The sequence below is a fragment of the Tachypleus tridentatus genome, chromosome 13, assembly GCF_004210375.1.
Source record: "Tachypleus tridentatus isolate NWPU-2018 chromosome 13, ASM421037v1, whole genome shotgun sequence".
NCBI lineage: Eukaryota > Metazoa > Arthropoda > Merostomata > Xiphosura > Limulidae > Tachypleus > Tachypleus tridentatus.
Window position 1 is genome coordinate 165,815,878 of NC_134837.1, and position 17,933 is coordinate 165,833,810.

At 30.7% G+C, this 17,933-nt stretch overlaps 1 protein-coding gene across 9 annotated transcripts in view; it reads right to left on the reverse strand.

Annotated features, from left to right (window-relative positions):
• Window positions 1–17,933, reverse strand: part of LOC143237729 (uncharacterized) — a 265,149-nt gene that overhangs the window by 12,926 nt on the left and 234,290 nt on the right. For 7 of the 9 annotated variants that reach the window (XM_076477265.1, XM_076477263.1, XM_076477261.1 and 4 more), the window contains 7 exons: window positions 12,707–12,900; window positions 9,185–9,232; window positions 7,827–7,925; window positions 5,768–5,948; window positions 4,646–4,717; window positions 2,687–2,767; window positions 49–334 (listed from right to left, as the gene is read on the reverse strand). In XM_076477265.1, the coding sequence (XP_076333380.1) occupies window positions 49–334; window positions 2,687–2,767; window positions 4,646–4,717; window positions 5,768–5,948; window positions 7,827–7,925; window positions 9,185–9,232; window positions 12,707–12,900 (961 nt within the window). The remainder of the gene's footprint in view (window positions 1–48; window positions 335–2,686; window positions 2,768–4,645; window positions 4,718–5,767; window positions 5,949–7,826; window positions 7,926–9,184; window positions 9,233–12,706; window positions 12,901–17,933) is intronic. The other 2 variants (XM_076477266.1, XM_076477264.1) reach the window with 1 other exon arrangement.

Below are 17,933 nucleotides of genomic sequence, written 5' to 3' on the forward strand. Positions count from 1 at the left end.
ATTTTGTAAATTTCTTTCCTTTTTACTTATACATACTATTAAACTAACCTTTCCAATTCTTTACTCTTCTGCATGGTTTCTTTTTCCTTTCGCTCTTTTTCCACTTCTGCTTTCTTGTGTTTTTCTTTTTCTTGCTCTCGATTAAGTCCTCTTTCTTCCTGCTGCATTCTTTCTCGATCTCTTTCTGCTTCTGCCTTCAAACCTCCCCAGGGAATGTGGTTACTCCCTGCAGATACGGGTCCAAAAGTGTGGGAGTTTCTATGAATTCGGGTCCATGGATCCTGACCTGCTAAGCCAGGAACACTTGAAGTAGCTAACTCTCTACCACCAAGCCCTGCAATCATCATTTACACACAGAAAATTAAATGCGAGTTAAAAAAATTAAATGTATCAATTAACACTATGCAAACTATCAAATACAAGTGATATTAATTACTTCTTAATCCTCACTGGTAAACTTGAAATAAGAATGTATTTGTTATTGTACTATAAATACCTATTTTTCAGTTCTTTTAAATGAATAATCTCAAACCTATTAGAGTCAGCTAATGAAGCAAAGTTTGTTTTTAATTATACTTGAATACATTGCTAATACCTAAGTTTAAAGTGTTAAGCAAAAATCAAAATGAAAATAGTACATGTATTTGCATCCAAGCAGAAGAATTATATAGTTCAAATGACAGTATCCTACAAGATTTGTTTATTGGAAGTTAAGTACAAAACAATACAATGGGCAATCTGTGCTCTGCCCACCATGGGTATAAAAACCCAGATTCTAGCACTCTTTGCTCATAGACATACCACTTGCCACTATGGGGTATACTCTCTAAGAAGAGTCATTTTGTGTTTATATAATGAAATATCTGTTGTTATTTTACTTCTAATCCCTGTGGTCATTATAAAGAGAATCCCATGTTTAATATGTCTTATAAGCATTTTCTCTTGAGGAAACTAAACTTCATGAGAATCACACATTTTATTCATAAATGTTTGAAACTACTTTATGTTTCATAACTGTTAAACAAGGTGTTCAAATTTTTCACATAAAGTCTATCCATTAGTGATGATACATTTGAAACATCATCTTCTGTTCTAAGCATTATTCACTACTTCTTGCAATATCTTGCATGCTGACATCCATTTCATTAAAATCATTAAAAGAGGGAGAACAAGAGAAGAGAAATAAATTGTTTACTTTCATATATTTATGGAAAAGTTTCTCAGGCAAACTGTCCCAGCCACCTCTAAGTTTGAATTGACATAGTAGAGGGAAAGCAGTTAATGAAGAGCACCCAACACAAACTCTTAGACTGCTTTTGACAGACTGAATTGTAGGATTTGACTATCACTCTTATAATGCATCCAAACCTCAAAGTCCTGAGTATGATTTTGTTTTTCAGTTAATTGGATAGGAATAATTGACCTGCATAGTCTGACACTTGTGCTTGGCCCATGAGAAGTAAAAGCAGTTTAAGTATGCAGTATAATTTGGTTTTGAAAAATCCTGCACCATGTCCATATATTGCCGAATGTAACTTAAAATCTTCATTGTGACACTGGTGACATTTTTAATCACCTTAATCAAGTAGTTTTTAAGATATAATCATTTCAGGTACCATATTTGCCAGTGTATAAGACTTGGAGTTGTTCAGCAAATTAAGTGCATTTCTTTGAAGTTCACTGTGTAAAATGACATCTGTTGTCAAGTAAGTCTTATGATTTTATTTTCTTAAGAAATTCTTAGCTTTTATTTTAATCTAATTGTAATTATTATAATTTTAAGTGTGGTTTTCAATGATTTTTAAACACTACAGACAACTCTGTGTCACTATCATGTAATAAACAACTTACAAAATTTTCATCACAGACAAGCTCTTTTCTATTACAAAAAGAAAACAAAAACTAAACCTTAAGATATAGTGATCTACTGTAAAAATATGTTTACAAAATTAGTGTACATTACTGACACTAGCTTTATCAATATAATATTAGCAGTATTTTAGTATGACAGATAAGATCAAAGCATTTCAAATAACAAATGTCTTGATTAATTGTAACTAGCATGTAAGATAAGCAATTTCTATTTATGAAGAATCGAGGCAATTACAGATAAGTTATTGTAATGCAGAAGGTGGCATAATGTCAGTACACTTACTCAATAAAGCAAATGGAGATAAAAGGAACATTGTATTTTTGGGATTAACTATACTATTAACCAGAGAGTTCTATATTGGAGAAACAAGTAGAAAAATGGAAACTAGATTCAAAGAACACAAAAGGTCACCTTCACATATTTTCGAATACTGCAAGTCAAACACAACATAACCATAGAAAACACCCAAATACTAAATAAAGAAACAAACATAAACAAATGCAAAATTAAAGAAGCCTTACTTATACAACAACTCAAGCCCAAAATATACCAATACAAAGGAACACCTTTATATCTATATTAATAAATATATTCAACATCTAAGCACAGTCTCTACATTCCTACACTGAATTACACAACCGTCTTAAAACATGTGGTCAACTACCGATCAGTAACCCTTTCTTTCTTTGTGAACCTGATGATGACCGAAGAAGGTCGAAACATTGTTCGCTCCTCTATTCATATCAGCCATTTTTAAATATATAATTATCTGTGTCAAAATAATTTTAAATAATGACAAATCTTGATACAAACCTAGAGGTCCAAGTTCAGGATAGGAGCTAGATGGACCACTCCCAAATGCTGGATAACCAGGACGACCAAAAGGTGAAACACCTACTCAAGAATTTGATATCTGAATCACTACTGATGTATAAATATTACATAAGCAATAAACTAGCTGAATTGGTTATTGGCATTCATGCACTCTGTCCACACTAGCTAAACCTTTCTTAAGGGGATACCTTACAAAAAAAGAAAGAAAAACAACACCTTTCCAAGCCTTTAACCTAATCATATTATGCTGTTACAGCTTATTGTTTACTATGATGTAAACCATTTGCATGCTGCTCGATTTCAGAATGGTGTTTTCTAAATTAAAACTTACTTGTCCTAAACTATTAGTATAACAGTTACTGTGAGTTACTATGTGTAGTTATATACATGCACACATATTATACATTTAATTTAAGAACAAAGGGAACCTTGGCCATCCCATTTATTAAACTAAAGTTTAACAATAAAGAATAATCCATTCAAACCCAATTATTATCATTCAAATATTTAGTAAGTCCTTCTCTCAAACTAAATAAAATTAACTGTATCCACCACATTTGAAGGTAACACTTTATAAAGGCCAAACACCCTTTTGCAAATATATAATGATGAACAGTAAAACCCCATAAAAAGAATTTAGTATTGATGGCCAGTATTGAAACTGTGTTTTTACTTTTATCCAATATTATGATGTACACAAATAATCAAACAAAGTGAGAATTTCTAATGTAAGGTGCAAAATGCAACCGTAGTGAAAAAGCATTGTTGTTTTTGGCAATTATATTGAAAGCATTATTTTGATAAAGAATTCTCAATTTCCAATAAGATATATATATATTTACAGTTTCTGAAATACATATAATTACAAAGTAAATTTTTCAAACATATCAAATTCACAAGATTTTCCATCTTGTGTTAGCTTTTCAAGTATCTGTGTATATGCACAAAACAACCAAATGTCTGTCTGTTTGTACTCTATTTCTCCTGAAGAGTTAATGGTTGAAAAGAACACTTCTTTTCAAGCTGAACAGTCAATCTGAAAAAAATTTATTGAGAACAAAAATGTTTCATGAAAAATAAGACTATTTCCACTGACTGACTGAAAGAAACATTTTGAAGATAAAAGCATGAATGAAAAAAACACATAGAGGAAAGTGGTTGAGTATATATTTATAGTTGTATAGTTTATATATGTTTTTATATATTTTTTAAATTGCTTGATTCTATAGAAATGACAAATTTTAAAAAGTACCTATATTTCAACCTGTAATTTTGTCCTATACTATTTGTATTTGTAGATGTAAAAATTAGGACACAGTATAAACCCTTAATTTCACTTTTTATGTACATTACATAATATAATGTATTAAATATTAGATTTTGTAACTGTAATAATCCATTGTTGTTGATTTTGATTTTTATTAGAGGGAGTGGAAGATTAACCTCAAACCTTGTTCTACAACACTGAAACACTTTGATATAATCAATCAAGTGAGAACTTTTGTGATAAGATTCTTAAATTTCAAACAGAAAGAGAACAAAGTGTTAACCATAGGTAGGTTTATCTTTTGTTATCCAGGTTTCTACATGTAACAAACTATGATAATATCTGAATACATCTAATTCCACACCTCAGTCCAGACTTTCAGTTATAATACTAAGCTTTCTGAGCATAATTGCATGCATTATAAAAGTTTTATAATTTTTTACTTTACCATAATAATATGTATTTATCATAAATAAAACTATTTTATGTTGTCTTCGAGTTTTAAAATGATGATAGATAAGGTGGAAGGTTGAAGTAGAATAGTGGAACTTGAGTACCAGTAGATATCAAACTCAAAATCATATGAACATTTTAATGGAAATCTATTTCAAGATGTATTTCAAAATGGCATTAAAACATGTTCAGAAGTATGAAACGTATGAGTAATGTACCTAAATGTGGCACTGGAGTAAGGAAGCTGTTAGCATGTGATCCTTCATACAGTGACCTACTGTGACTGGAAACTAAAAAATGGAATATGAAAAAACAAAAATATATTAGTAACACCCTATAAGTGTAATTATACACAGTATAAACCCATTAATATGCTTTTCAATTTTCTAAAACATAAATATATATTTAAATTAGAAAACATAAAAACTATAAAATACTGTCTTCACTTAGTTTGGTTAAAAATGCAAAGACAAAACTTTTAGTAAGCTTTACATTTAAAACTTACGATAGAATCCTACTTTCTAATCAAGTGGTATTCCTGGTTTAAAGAAATAATGCCACAAAAGTAAACTACCCCATATAAACAGATGGTTGGCAGTGCAGAAAACAAGACAGAGAAGCTTAACAAATGCGACTAAATACTCTTATTCATTAGCTGCCCGACAATAATCAAACTGAATGTTAAATAAAGAGAATATGAATTAAACTAAATCAGTTTAAGCGGAAATGGTATTATGTTAAAATTAACATGCATCACTTTAACACCTTGCTAGCAAATGCAACAAAAGACCAAGACATATGCACCCATCAAGACAAGTATTCACCCTTTAAAAGCTGATATAATTCTTTGTGAAAATGATGATTGTAAGATAATCTCTCACTCTGAATGATGCTGGCTACAATACAGCAATGCTATAACATTATAGATAACCATTTACTGATTCCTGTTATAAAATAACATCAAGAGCTAGATTACTACATGACTTAGATTGAATTTGCCTGGTTCTAAGCTCTAAGGCAAAAAATGTTTATATTAAATAATTAAAAATAGAAGAGTTTAGTATATGGTAGTTGCCAATAAGAAAGAGTATATAATTTAAAATTACTTCATTTATAGTCAAATATTTATTTATTTTAAAAATATTAAGTAGTTTTTATGAGAACAAAAAACACAAAAAATCTTCCAAATTTTACAGACTAAACAATTATTAACAGCTATAATATTAGTAACTGAATAATGGTGAACATTACTACTATGACACTGACATTGAGGGAAGAAAGAAGTTGACTAAGCATTACATTATGTTGATATTGTTAAAGGTAAACAAAATAGTCCTTACCAGAAGTAGGTAACAGTGAAGAAGCAAAGGGAGAGAATTCATGTGGTCGAGCCAAGGAAGGAAGTAAATGAGTTGGAGGTCGTAAAAGATCAGGAGGAAGTTTACCACTAGAGCCGTGTTGCTGGTGGTTGTAGATTTCCCAGGCAATCCGCACATGCATGGCACACCACCTGCCTGATTTCTTTTGAAATGATCCAAACAACAAACTGTAATAAAACTTATTCAAACTTCTAAAACCTAAATACCAATTGTTCAGTTACATTATTTTGCAGGGGTACATGTTTTTGTTTATACATTTGTCTACGCCATATGTTCAAACACAAAATATTGGTCAACTTAAATGTTATAATAGTTTCATATATTTTTAATTGTGTCATAAATACAGGAGGTATTTATTTATTGTAATAGTTAATGAAGTATCCAAACAGATAAATCTCATGCTTTGAATTTAAACTGTTACACTTTTTTATTTACTGAAACATTATTCTGACTGATTTGAGACATACTATAACAATTGATCTTTATAAATTACCATAAACTAGTTTGAAACAAACAAAAAGCTAATTACCATTTACTACTAATGGTGTATTTAAACAGAGTTAACCTTTGGAAAAAGAAGAAATTTACAGAACATAAATTTGCTCTTCCTCAAGTATCTACCCCAATAATCTTATTACTTACTATGACCTTCTGTAAATTGAAACAAAGCTGTGTTTTCCTTAAGGAACTTTACTAATAATTGCATGACCTTCACATATTCATACAGCTGTTATTAGTAAAGTTCCTTAAGAAAAACACAGCCTGTGGTTAAGACACTTCGCTTGTAATCCAAGTGTCGCGGGTTTGAATCCCTGTCACAGCAAACATGCTCACTCTTTCAGCTGTGGGGACATTATAATGTGATGGTCAATCCCACTCTTCATTGGTAAAAGAGTAGCCCAAGAGTTGGCAGTGGGTGGTGATGACTAGCTGCCTTCTCTCTAGTCTTACACTGCAAAATTAAAAACGGCTAGTGCAGATAGCCCTCGTGTAGTTTTGTGAGAAATTTAAAAACAAAAACAAGAAAAACACAGCTTTGTTTTGATTCACAGAAGGCCATAGTAAATAACAAGATTGTTGTGGTAGATCTTTTGATCACATGTGTTAATAAGATATAACTAACCTTCAAATTACATAAACATATTATTAATTTGAAAACAAAACAAGTTGATGACAAACTGTGCATGTTAAATTGGCTGTAGAAGCCCTTATTATTTCTACTAGATTTGATAATATTAGAAAAGAAGCTTTACAGAAAATAATGATTTTCAATTCTTACCTTAAAATAATGTGTATTTTCATAAATGTATGGCAACATTTTATTTATGTTCCTTTACTAATGAGAATCTGTCATGTATCTAAATATAGTGGATATATAAACCAGCATTTTGTTAACTAATGTGCAAGAAAGTGCAAGTGTATTTCAGTTCACAACTGACTACCTATATCTGCCAAAGAAGCATATGCAACTTAAAAATTATGTGATCAAAAGATTTAAATGTCAAACATGGTATGAAAATCTAGTACACTACAATGTGAAAGCCTATGACAATGATGTGTGCATAAGAAAAGCTATGAATAATCCTACAGCATTACATTTTATTACTAACCATTGTAGGGATGGGCTGGAAAAATTGGCCACCACATATTACGTATTGCTCATCACTCATTGTCTCAAATCTCACATATGACAATCTAAGAGACTTTTATATCTTATATACATAGGGCAATCAGTATATATAATACATAATAGTTTTATATTAAACCACTTTACCTTGTTAATTAATCTGTATGCAATTTAATAGTTATTTAATTTATTACAGTTTTATTTATTTCTCTACCTGTCTGGTCCACATTAATCAGAAAATAAGACAGAAACATAAAAAATTATGATTCTAGCATCACTGACAACTAACTGTATCTTTAACACTTATCCAGAGTTAAAACACCAAGGTAAAACTACAATGATCCAATTTTACCTTCCCTAAATTTTTACATGTCTTAATCAATAAACACTCACCTTAGGTTGGAAAGTTGTTACATTAGAAGGTGGAGCAAATGAAGTGTTACCACTTCCCAACAGTGGGGCAAATCCTGGATAAGGACTAGAAAGTCCAAGCTACAGAATATCAGAAACTTAGGATTTATAAACATTTTCAAATTAGTATCTCGTACTTTCAGCTACTCAGGTGAGGAGTATTAAGTTTATAACAAGCAGTATATTTTCTATAACTTGGATATCTAAACAGGTTGTCTGCTCTAAAAATTTAGATGTTCCTTTCAAAATAAAGTAAGGTTATACTTTGTAATATTTTTGTCATATTAAATGATTTTTCTCTGACTGTTAACAGTCAAGATAAATAATAATGAATTATAATTTAATTGTATATTTTACTTAGAATTGCTACCAAAATAAATATCTAGTTTTTTTATATGCTAACTATGTCTTAGTGATGATATTAATATCATCATATTTTACTCTTCCAAAGTAATATAGAATTATTTTTATTGAGATATATTCAGATTATTTTTCTAAATTTCTCTGTGGGTGGTATGTAATTAGCAACTTCCCAGTAAACCAGATTCATGGAGGTCATATCTGTACTAATCTTGAACTTTAAGTTGATGTTACATATTGAAATATATATATTTTTGGATGCTTGTACTAGTTTAGTCCTGTTCCTTTGTTTGCCTGGATGTAGTTAAGCTAGTTTCAAAGGTGATATAGAGACTTACACAAATTAGTATGACATAGTTTATTTCATTTTAACACACTTATTTAGAATAACTATTTGGTATAAAAGTGTTTGGATCTCTTTTTTTTTTTTTCATCTTATTTTCATCTGGTATAGACATTGCTCACAAATCACTGTAGCCAGTTGGAAGTCAAATGACAGGATATACATTAGTGTACATATAAAATAGGTTATGATTTGAACTGTGAATAAAAATACTTTTATTTATTTAATTTTGTTTTGTTCTCCTTGGTTTTCACATTTGAAATATTAATGTGCATAACACTTCCAGAATTTGAACTGTGCAGATACTTCTAAGATTTATCTGTCAGATATCAGTATATCTGAATACAAAATGACTTGTGATTTCATAAAAAGTTACAAAAAAATATTGATCATGAAATACTAAATGATGAAAACTGAGAGATTTCACTCTTATTAAGATTGCCATATACTTGCAAAATGCTGTGATAGATATTAAGCACTAGTTTTAAATTTTCATTTTTATTTTTGTGAAGCTTCACCATTCAGTGTGAATTAGTAAAATATCTTTCAATGTTTTCTTGCAATCTGAAAGTGCTATATCAGTTGAAAGATGACTGCTTTATTTTTTGTTTTAAAAAAGAATACGTAAAATACTCACCGAATTTCTTTCATAGAATGAAGCATCTATTTTTGGAAACTTATCATACTGAAAATAACAAAAACAAAATTTAGTCTTAAGGTAAAGTGAAAAATATCTTGTTTTTTCACATAAAAATATTCTATTTTAAGAAAGAACCATGAAAGAAATCCTTACAAAAGTTCATAATGTATTTTAATAATAATATTAAAATGTAATTCAGTTTTAGTTATGTTAGATTTTTAAGGGTAAAAATAACACACTTTTGAAGTTTTGATTCTATAGTACTTTAGAAAGAATAGTAACATCATTTAAGTTTATTCAAACAGAATATTCTAACTCCACTAATTTAATTTAATTTCTTTAATATAATTTTCAATTATTTTAATAGCTTAATACCAGTCAATTCTAAAACTATCAGTAAACCTGAAATTCAGTATATTTTGATGTTAAATTCTGCTAACAAGTGAAACAATATGTCTAATATGGTGACAAAACAAATCACACAAGATTGCAAGCGATCATTTTTTTTTTTTTTTTCTCATTTCAATAAATTATTCCTTTGCAGACCTGTATAGCATATAAAACAGCATTTTGGATTGAGTATTTCCATAACATGCAGTCCAGTTGATGGGTTCTTGTACTGAGAGGAAATGCCACCTCAGCAACAAATGGTAGATAAAAAAAAAGCAAAAGATTTACAATGATATTTTACACATTCCTGATTTCAAATCTACAATGGGTTAATTAAACAAAGTGTAAGAAAAACATATTTGCAGCCTACTATGTTTTTGACATTAATACTGGTCCTACTGGTCTTTACCTGTATTTTCATAACTTGAAAACATAACCTCAGTTTGTTAAGCCTACTGTGCAGATATTTCAAGCAGTTAAAATTATTTCATTAATTAAATAAAGTACTGATTTTACACTGACTGCCAATGAATGTCATTAGAATAAACATGCTTGTGATTTCTTTATGTAACATAATTATCACAATTCCTTTCCAAATTGTTTGTTCTTGTAGTTTTTATATTTAGTTTTCTGACAGCTTATATTTTTTCTTCTTAATCCTAACTAGTTTGGGGTCAGCTGTTATTTTTGTACTCCAAGAATTTTTACTCCCAGGTGAAGTGCACCATCATGAAACATACAGAATAAGTATGCTCATTGACAGGATTCAAACTTGTGACCCTCAGATGGTGAACTGAGTGCCTAAACCAACAGGTTGTATCATGCCCTATGACTTATGTAATATAGCATAATACAAACATCATCTACTACATATTGTCATAAGAGAAGTTTATATTAAAATTAATTTTATCAAGCCTTTTTAGGTGTGGATGTGTGTAGTTGCATATACATACTACATTGGACATAATTACAGAAATCATAATGATAAATGATATTGCAGAAATGTCATGCTTCATCATGAAAAGAGGAATTGTACCAAAATACAGTCACTTATTGACAATTTACACTGTTTGCAGTTACTATTCAATCACTCAAGTAGTGCCACAACTGTATAAAGCCAAAAAAAAGCCCAGGTTGACATACTATTTCCAGAAATAATAGTGTGAATCCTTTCATGGCTTTTAGAGCTGACACACCACAAGAAGTGTGTTAAAGTCAAAGTTTAGGATAGTTAATATTACTGCATACATACAATTGTGGCAAAAATCTGTGTTTCAGTGGAAGACAATGAAGAAGGACAAATTCTACACTGTTAATAATAGAATTATTTGAGGTAGATAACCCAAACTCTCCAAAACTGATGTTAAGTATCCCTGAGTATGTGTTTTACAAGATAAACAACAATTAAGTACAGATTTGTTCCAACTACTATACTAAAAATGCAGTTCTAAATTTGAGCTGAAACAATAGGTAGGTCCACTATACAAAGGGAGATTTGGCAAAATATATTCCAAAGTAATAATAATTCCTTGTAAAACTAACTGAGTCTGTGATAATAAATAAATGGACTGGACACAAAGTTTAATACACAATAAAACAATCTTCAGTTATAAATCAACAACAGTATTTCTTTATCCAACAGATGACAGGTAGCTGCATTTACTAGAGTTATGTTTTAACTAAGCTGGCTCTACTACTTTGAGATTTACTTAAAGTATGACCTTTTCACTAAAAGCAGTGTTTGAGACTCAGAAAGTGTCACGTTACTTAGTTGAATCAGTAATGTCAAATTTATCCATGGTAACTAGCATTACCAAAGTGACTAATCATTCTCATTCAAACATAAAAGAGGTCACAATCTTGAGATGTAATCTGGCCTACTACTGGAGGATATTGCTATCAACCTTCATGTAGAAGGTGCAGCTTTACAGCTAAACTTACTTTGAGCAGAACAAATAGCATGACAAAGAAGAAAGGTAGCTAGAATGAAATTAACTTAATAATTTTATTTACTGTATGCAAAAAATAAACATCTCAAGAACAAATAAAATTTTCTGAAACATTCTACATTAAAATAACAAGATAGAAAAGACTAAGATATGTGTTAGCACAATGAATTGTTTCAATGCACTTGAAGTTGCTCAAACATTGCTGCTGGACAAATGAAACCAAACTAAAATACTGAAGATGTTATTGGACCACAAAATGTGAAATAAGCAAATTTGTAAAGATGCTGTTTATAAGTTAATCCAAGTTCAAAGCATTCAGCCACAATTAACAACAGTTTATTCGACAATGTAGAAACGAATTTCATCTTCAATCTGTACCATATACAGTAAAGTATAGTAAGTAATCAGTGCTCATCTAGAGCTGCATCTCAGCCACTGATATCAATGATCTACACAAAATTATGGCACCCTGGCTGCTGACAAGTACAGACAGATTTTGATTTATATTGTTATTCCTTTGGAGATTTATTTTTCAGCAAAACATTGGTTTTGTGCATACAAAAACTGTGGTAAAGCAATAATTAGAGAGATAACTTCCACAATGTTTTTATATTAACATTCTTGAGGCTCGATAAGCTTAAGAAAAATCTAGGGTTGAAAGACAGCTAAACAAGTTAATGGAATTCTGGAGGGTAATGTAAAACATTTAGAACATGATAATATTTTATACTATTCATACATTCATCATCTAGTTCTTATTACTTGTTGTTTATATTTCCTGTATTTGTATCATTTATTTTTTTAATAATTATTTCCATTAATAGATATCTATATTCATCCTTTTACTGCAACTTTTACCACAGATAATACTTTAGCACTTGCTCTTGGTGCACTATATTCTATTATCTGTGCACTCTTTGAACATTATTACTAGGTTATTTACAGTTTCCACATTTTCAAAATATTTGCTTGTTTGTAATAGTATTTCCATACAAAGGTACACATGAGATATTTGCACATAACCACACTTAATTTTGAATTTTCTGAATGAACAATAGTATTTGATCACCATTCTTATAGTGCATCCATTGTCCTGTAGTGTGAAGCACAGTAATCCAACCACTAGACCTCACATGACCCATTTTATAAGTACTTAAATAATATTTTGCAAAAGTTTTACCTTGTTGAGAAGTGGGGCAGCAGGTTGAGGTACAAGCGGCGGTGGGAGGAAAGGGCTGTGTTGATGCATGTGGTTATGCAGATGTTGGTGATGGTGAAACTCTGATCTCATATATGGTGGGGGGGGTATGTTGATAGATCTGTCATGAGAAGCAAGAAATCGGGTATCAAGCTCTCGGCGTAAGAAGTCTTGACCTGAGAAAAATAATGTCCATTATATTATATTAAGTACATAACAGCAAACTGTTTATCTATAAAACATCTCTTTTTAAGAAAGCTACTGCAAGAAATCTTTACCTTTAGGATTCCTTATATTTTTAGCATATTTTTTTCAGCATGAAATTTATATGCACCCATTTGTCATAAAAGACAAAACAGTAAATTACTTCCATCCTTATGTAAGTACCTTATAACAAACTATAGTTTTGGTATAACATTCGTTTAAACTATTTATTATATTTATGCTCAAGTGTCACCTTTTCAGCATTGTACAAATTTGATAATTTCAAAAAGTATAATTACTTTTCAAATATAAACTAGCATAACATTTATTAATTCTACCAACATTGATTATATCTATAAATAATAATGACAATGTACTATTTTTAACTTTAGCATCATATTAACTACATTAACTTCTTAATCTTCTCATACATATGTGGCAAAGCCAACACTTGAGGTCACTTATACAGTGTCCAACACAACTTTACATAGTTTTTTTTCATTATGTACAGTAGCCTTGTATTTCATCACTTGTACTAGGATCATTTCTGACACATGACCTTATCCAGAGCAATTTTTATTAAAGCTTCTTACACTGAAAGTAACTATGTTTTTATAAGAATCATTTACATACATAATTGAATTAGCTTGCCAGTACAGGCATGGACTATGGTACCACAAGCAATATGTTTAGCATCTATACAGCTGTGTATTAGCAAATTCTCAATGATTTGATAATGGGATTTTATTATGATTGACTTTAGAGCAGAAGAATATTCCATAGCCCTCTAAGGAAGGTCATTTGTGAATGGATATTGTTAGATGATAGTGAGAAGATCTCAAAGCAGAAAGCTTTTAATATTTTCTATAGAAATGAAAAAAACTCCCACAGCTGAGATTTTAAGACAGTAATGAGCCTTGAATTGCACTCCAAACTATTTCAGAACACCTTCATCTGTAATGTGAAATCCTATTATTTAAAAGAGAAACCTGTAACAGAAACAGTCATTGTGAGGAAGCTTAGCATAAACTCTAGTGTCAATAATAAGCAAGGATTCGAAGTTGGTAATGGTTTACACATTTTCAGCTGTGTATTGAAATCAAAAGATATTTTTATAAAAATGATGTTTAAAGAAACTGAAACCAAAGCAATCCATTTTGGTCACATACCCACCAAACATCCTTATACAACTCTAACATACTTTTTGGCTATTGGTTTGATTACATAAGATTTAAAAGCCAAAGTCTACATACAGTTGATTGTTGGAAAAAAGTTTTCAGGATATGTGGTCTAAGAATGATTTTGCCATCTTTGCAAGAGCTTGTTACAAAAGAAATTATGTTAGGACAGTATAGCACACTCACAACTACAAACATGTCATAACCTATAATGGTCATTCATTTATTAAATTTCACTGTCATTCATTGTATATGAATTTCCATCATTATTTAAGCTCCCTCTATTCTTGTTTACACATGGAAAAGTGAGTCATAATAGAAGTAAAATCATTAAATCTTCTAAATTGTTAGTAATAAATTCATGAAATTTTTAAGGGGCAAAATGGAGCTTATTAGCATCATATCAAGGATGTCCCTTTCAGCTCCAATCATATCCACCCCTTACCACTCATGTATTCATCCAATCTCTTAATTTCATTTAAATTTTCTGCCTCCACCACCATTGAGAACAACTCATTCCAAAGCCAACGACCCTATTTGAAAAGTAATACCATAAACTTATAACCTCTTGTTTTTGCTGCTAAATGTGAAAACGTTTGTTAGCTTTACATTATCAATATGCCCTAATAATCTTAAAACCTCAATTAAACCCCCTCTGACTCTTTGGCTCTCCAGAGTAAACAAGTTTCAAAATCTTAGTCTTTCCATATCGGACAATCCCACCATCCCAGGTATAATCCTAGTGGATCTTCTCTGAATCAGTTCCAATAATTCAATATCCTACTTGAGGAAGGTAGCCCAATATTGTAATCAGTACTTTAAATGAGGCTTTGCAACTGATGTATTGAGTGAAACAATAATATCCCTTGTCTTGTATTCAATATTTTTATAGATTCCATCCAAAAGCCTATTAGTCCTACTGCTAGCTAAAATACATTTTATATGACTTAAGTGATTTTTCAATCGAAACACCAAGATATTTTTCTTCAACCACAGTGTTTAATGTGTTACAATTTAAACTGTAACAATAACACTATGTAACAAAATTTTTAGTTTTTCCTGTTCCTGGGCAGAAAGTGTTATTTCCCAATTGCTTATGCCTAAAGTAAATGTAAAATACCAATTTTTTCTTCAAACTTTGCTTTTGTGACCTGGGAGCATATAATGAAAACATGATAGGAGACTATATTTGGGGGTTGATAAGTGAAAATGATTTACATTACAGTTGCAAATCTTGAAAAATTACTTTTCTAAACATTTGTGTTCCTTTTGTATAACTTTAGTATAAATACATGTAAATATTGATTCATATGTTGTTTTATTCAGACCTTATGTAAATGAAAATGTGCAAATTTGCCTGTTTTTACATAGAAAATAGGTTAATTTCTAAATTTTATTATCCAGGTCACAAAAACAAAGTTTGAAGGGAATAATGGCCATTTTCTGTACTTTTACAACATAAGCAATTAAGAAATAACACATACTATCCATGAACAAAATCTGTATTACATAGGTTATTATTATTAATATATTATAAAAATATACAGGTTAACTGTGCTTACATGAGAGATGATAAAACAGTTAAAAGTATACAGAAGGTTTTTCACTGTGTGAAAATAAATGATTAAAATATACACATGTGTGTCATTTAATTATTATACATATTTTTATCATGGATATTATTTTGCATTACGTGGTTAGGGCGTTCGATTCGTAATCTGAGGGTCGTGGGTTACAATCCCTAAAAGGCTAAACATGCTCGCTCTATCAGCCATGGAGACTTTATAATGTGATGGTGAATCCTACTATTCGTTGGTAAAAGAGTAGCCCAAGAGTTAGCGGTGGGTGGTGATGACTAGCTGCCTTCCTTTTAGTCTCAGACTACTAAATCAGGGACTGTTAGCGCAGAATGCCCTCATGCAGTTTTGCACGAAATTCAAAACAAAACAAACCCACTGGAACATATAAACGCTTCTAATATACATAGTTGATTAAGAAAATATGTGAAAAAATTACGATCAAAATTTTGATAAACAAAACAAGCTTTTCTTTCCTTTCTTATTTATTTTTTCCACATTATTCATACCTTTATATCATTATATGCAAAATTACACTATGTAACAAAATTTTCACTTTTTCTTGTTCCTGGACAGAAAGTGTTATTTTCTAGTTGCTTATGTCTAAAGTAAATGGAATAGGCCTAATTTTCTCTTCAAACATTGTTTTTGTGACCTGGGAGCATATAACGAAAACATGATGGGAGACTATATTTGGGGGTTGATACGAGAAAGTGATTTACATTACAGTCGCAAATCTCGAAAACTACTCACTTCTGAGCATTTTTGTTCATATTTGTATAACTTTAGTATAAATACATGTAAATCTTGATTCATATGTTGTTTTATTCAGACCTTACGTAAATGAAAATGTGGAAATTTGTCCACTTTTACACAGAAATAGGTTAATTTCTAAATTTCAATTTCCGGGTCACAAAAGCAAAGTTTGATGGGAATAATGGCCATTTTCTGTACATTTAGAACATAAGCAATTAAAAAATAACACATACTGTCCAGGAATAAAATTTGTGTTGCACAGAGTAGCTTGAGTTGTGACAACCTACATGTTTGACCTTATATTTTAGATAGTTAAATATCATGTGCCATGTGATGGTCCAATGTATAAAATGATCTAAATCTCCTTCTAATAAGTCTGTAGCATCTTTGATATATAGTGGCCACTCTAAAAGTCTTAATGTATGGAAAGCTTATTTGTATTTCTAGTGAATAATATGTGTAATTGCACTTTCTACACATTATTGCTTGATCATGTAAGTTTTTTTCAGTATTGATTAGACTTTACACATTTATGTGGAACAGGCTGAATTCAGGATTTCAATTAATGTTATTAAGTTATCTTAGAATGCAAAGCACTGTTAACACAGTTTCTCAACCTTTTAATAGCAAATTGTAAAGATAAGTACAAGTTTTAATTCTTCAAAAGAAGTCAAGATTAAACAATCAACAAAGTGCTACTGAGCTTTCATTCACAATTTAGGTACTTAAATTTGATTTAAACTTTCATACTCTATTGTACAAAACCAACTGTCTGACACAGAAATTGTTTATAAAAGCAACATACAGTGGTACCTTGGTTCTCGAACGACTCCCTTCTCAAACAATACATATTTTCAAACATATTGTTTGATAAAAAAAGTCTCAGTTGTCGAACATAAACTTGGTTCCCGAACCAAGCTCTCATGGCCAGAACCCCCGAAATAACCCAACTGATGACCTGAACGACCCTTCGAACATTTTTGGCCCATGCCAAGCTTGCCTAAAACATTTTACCCGCACCTGTTGCTCAGTCCACACCCCCGTTAAAATCTGCTGCTTATGTTCTCGTTTTTCTTTTTCTTTTTTCTAAATATTCTGATTAAATAAGCCACCATTGGGTCAAAGAAGAATAATGGAAACAGCAAACCAAAAAGAAAAGTTGTTAGAGCCACAATAGAGGTGAAAAAAGATCTCATAGCGAAGTATGAGAGTGGTGTTCGCGTGTCTGACCTTGCTACACAGTTTGGTATGGCAAAGTCTACAGTCTGCATCATACTGAAAAATAAAGAGGTCATCAAAGGAGCTGATGTTGCAAAAGGAGTGACAGTGCTTACAAAACAAAGATCACAAACAATAAAAGAGGTAGAAAAACTGTTGTTGATTTGGGTAAACAAAAAACAGTTAGTTGGTGATAGCATTTCTGAGACCATCATTTGTGAGAAAGCAAAGCAGTTGCATGCTGACCTCCTGAAAAACACCCCTGGAACAAGTGCT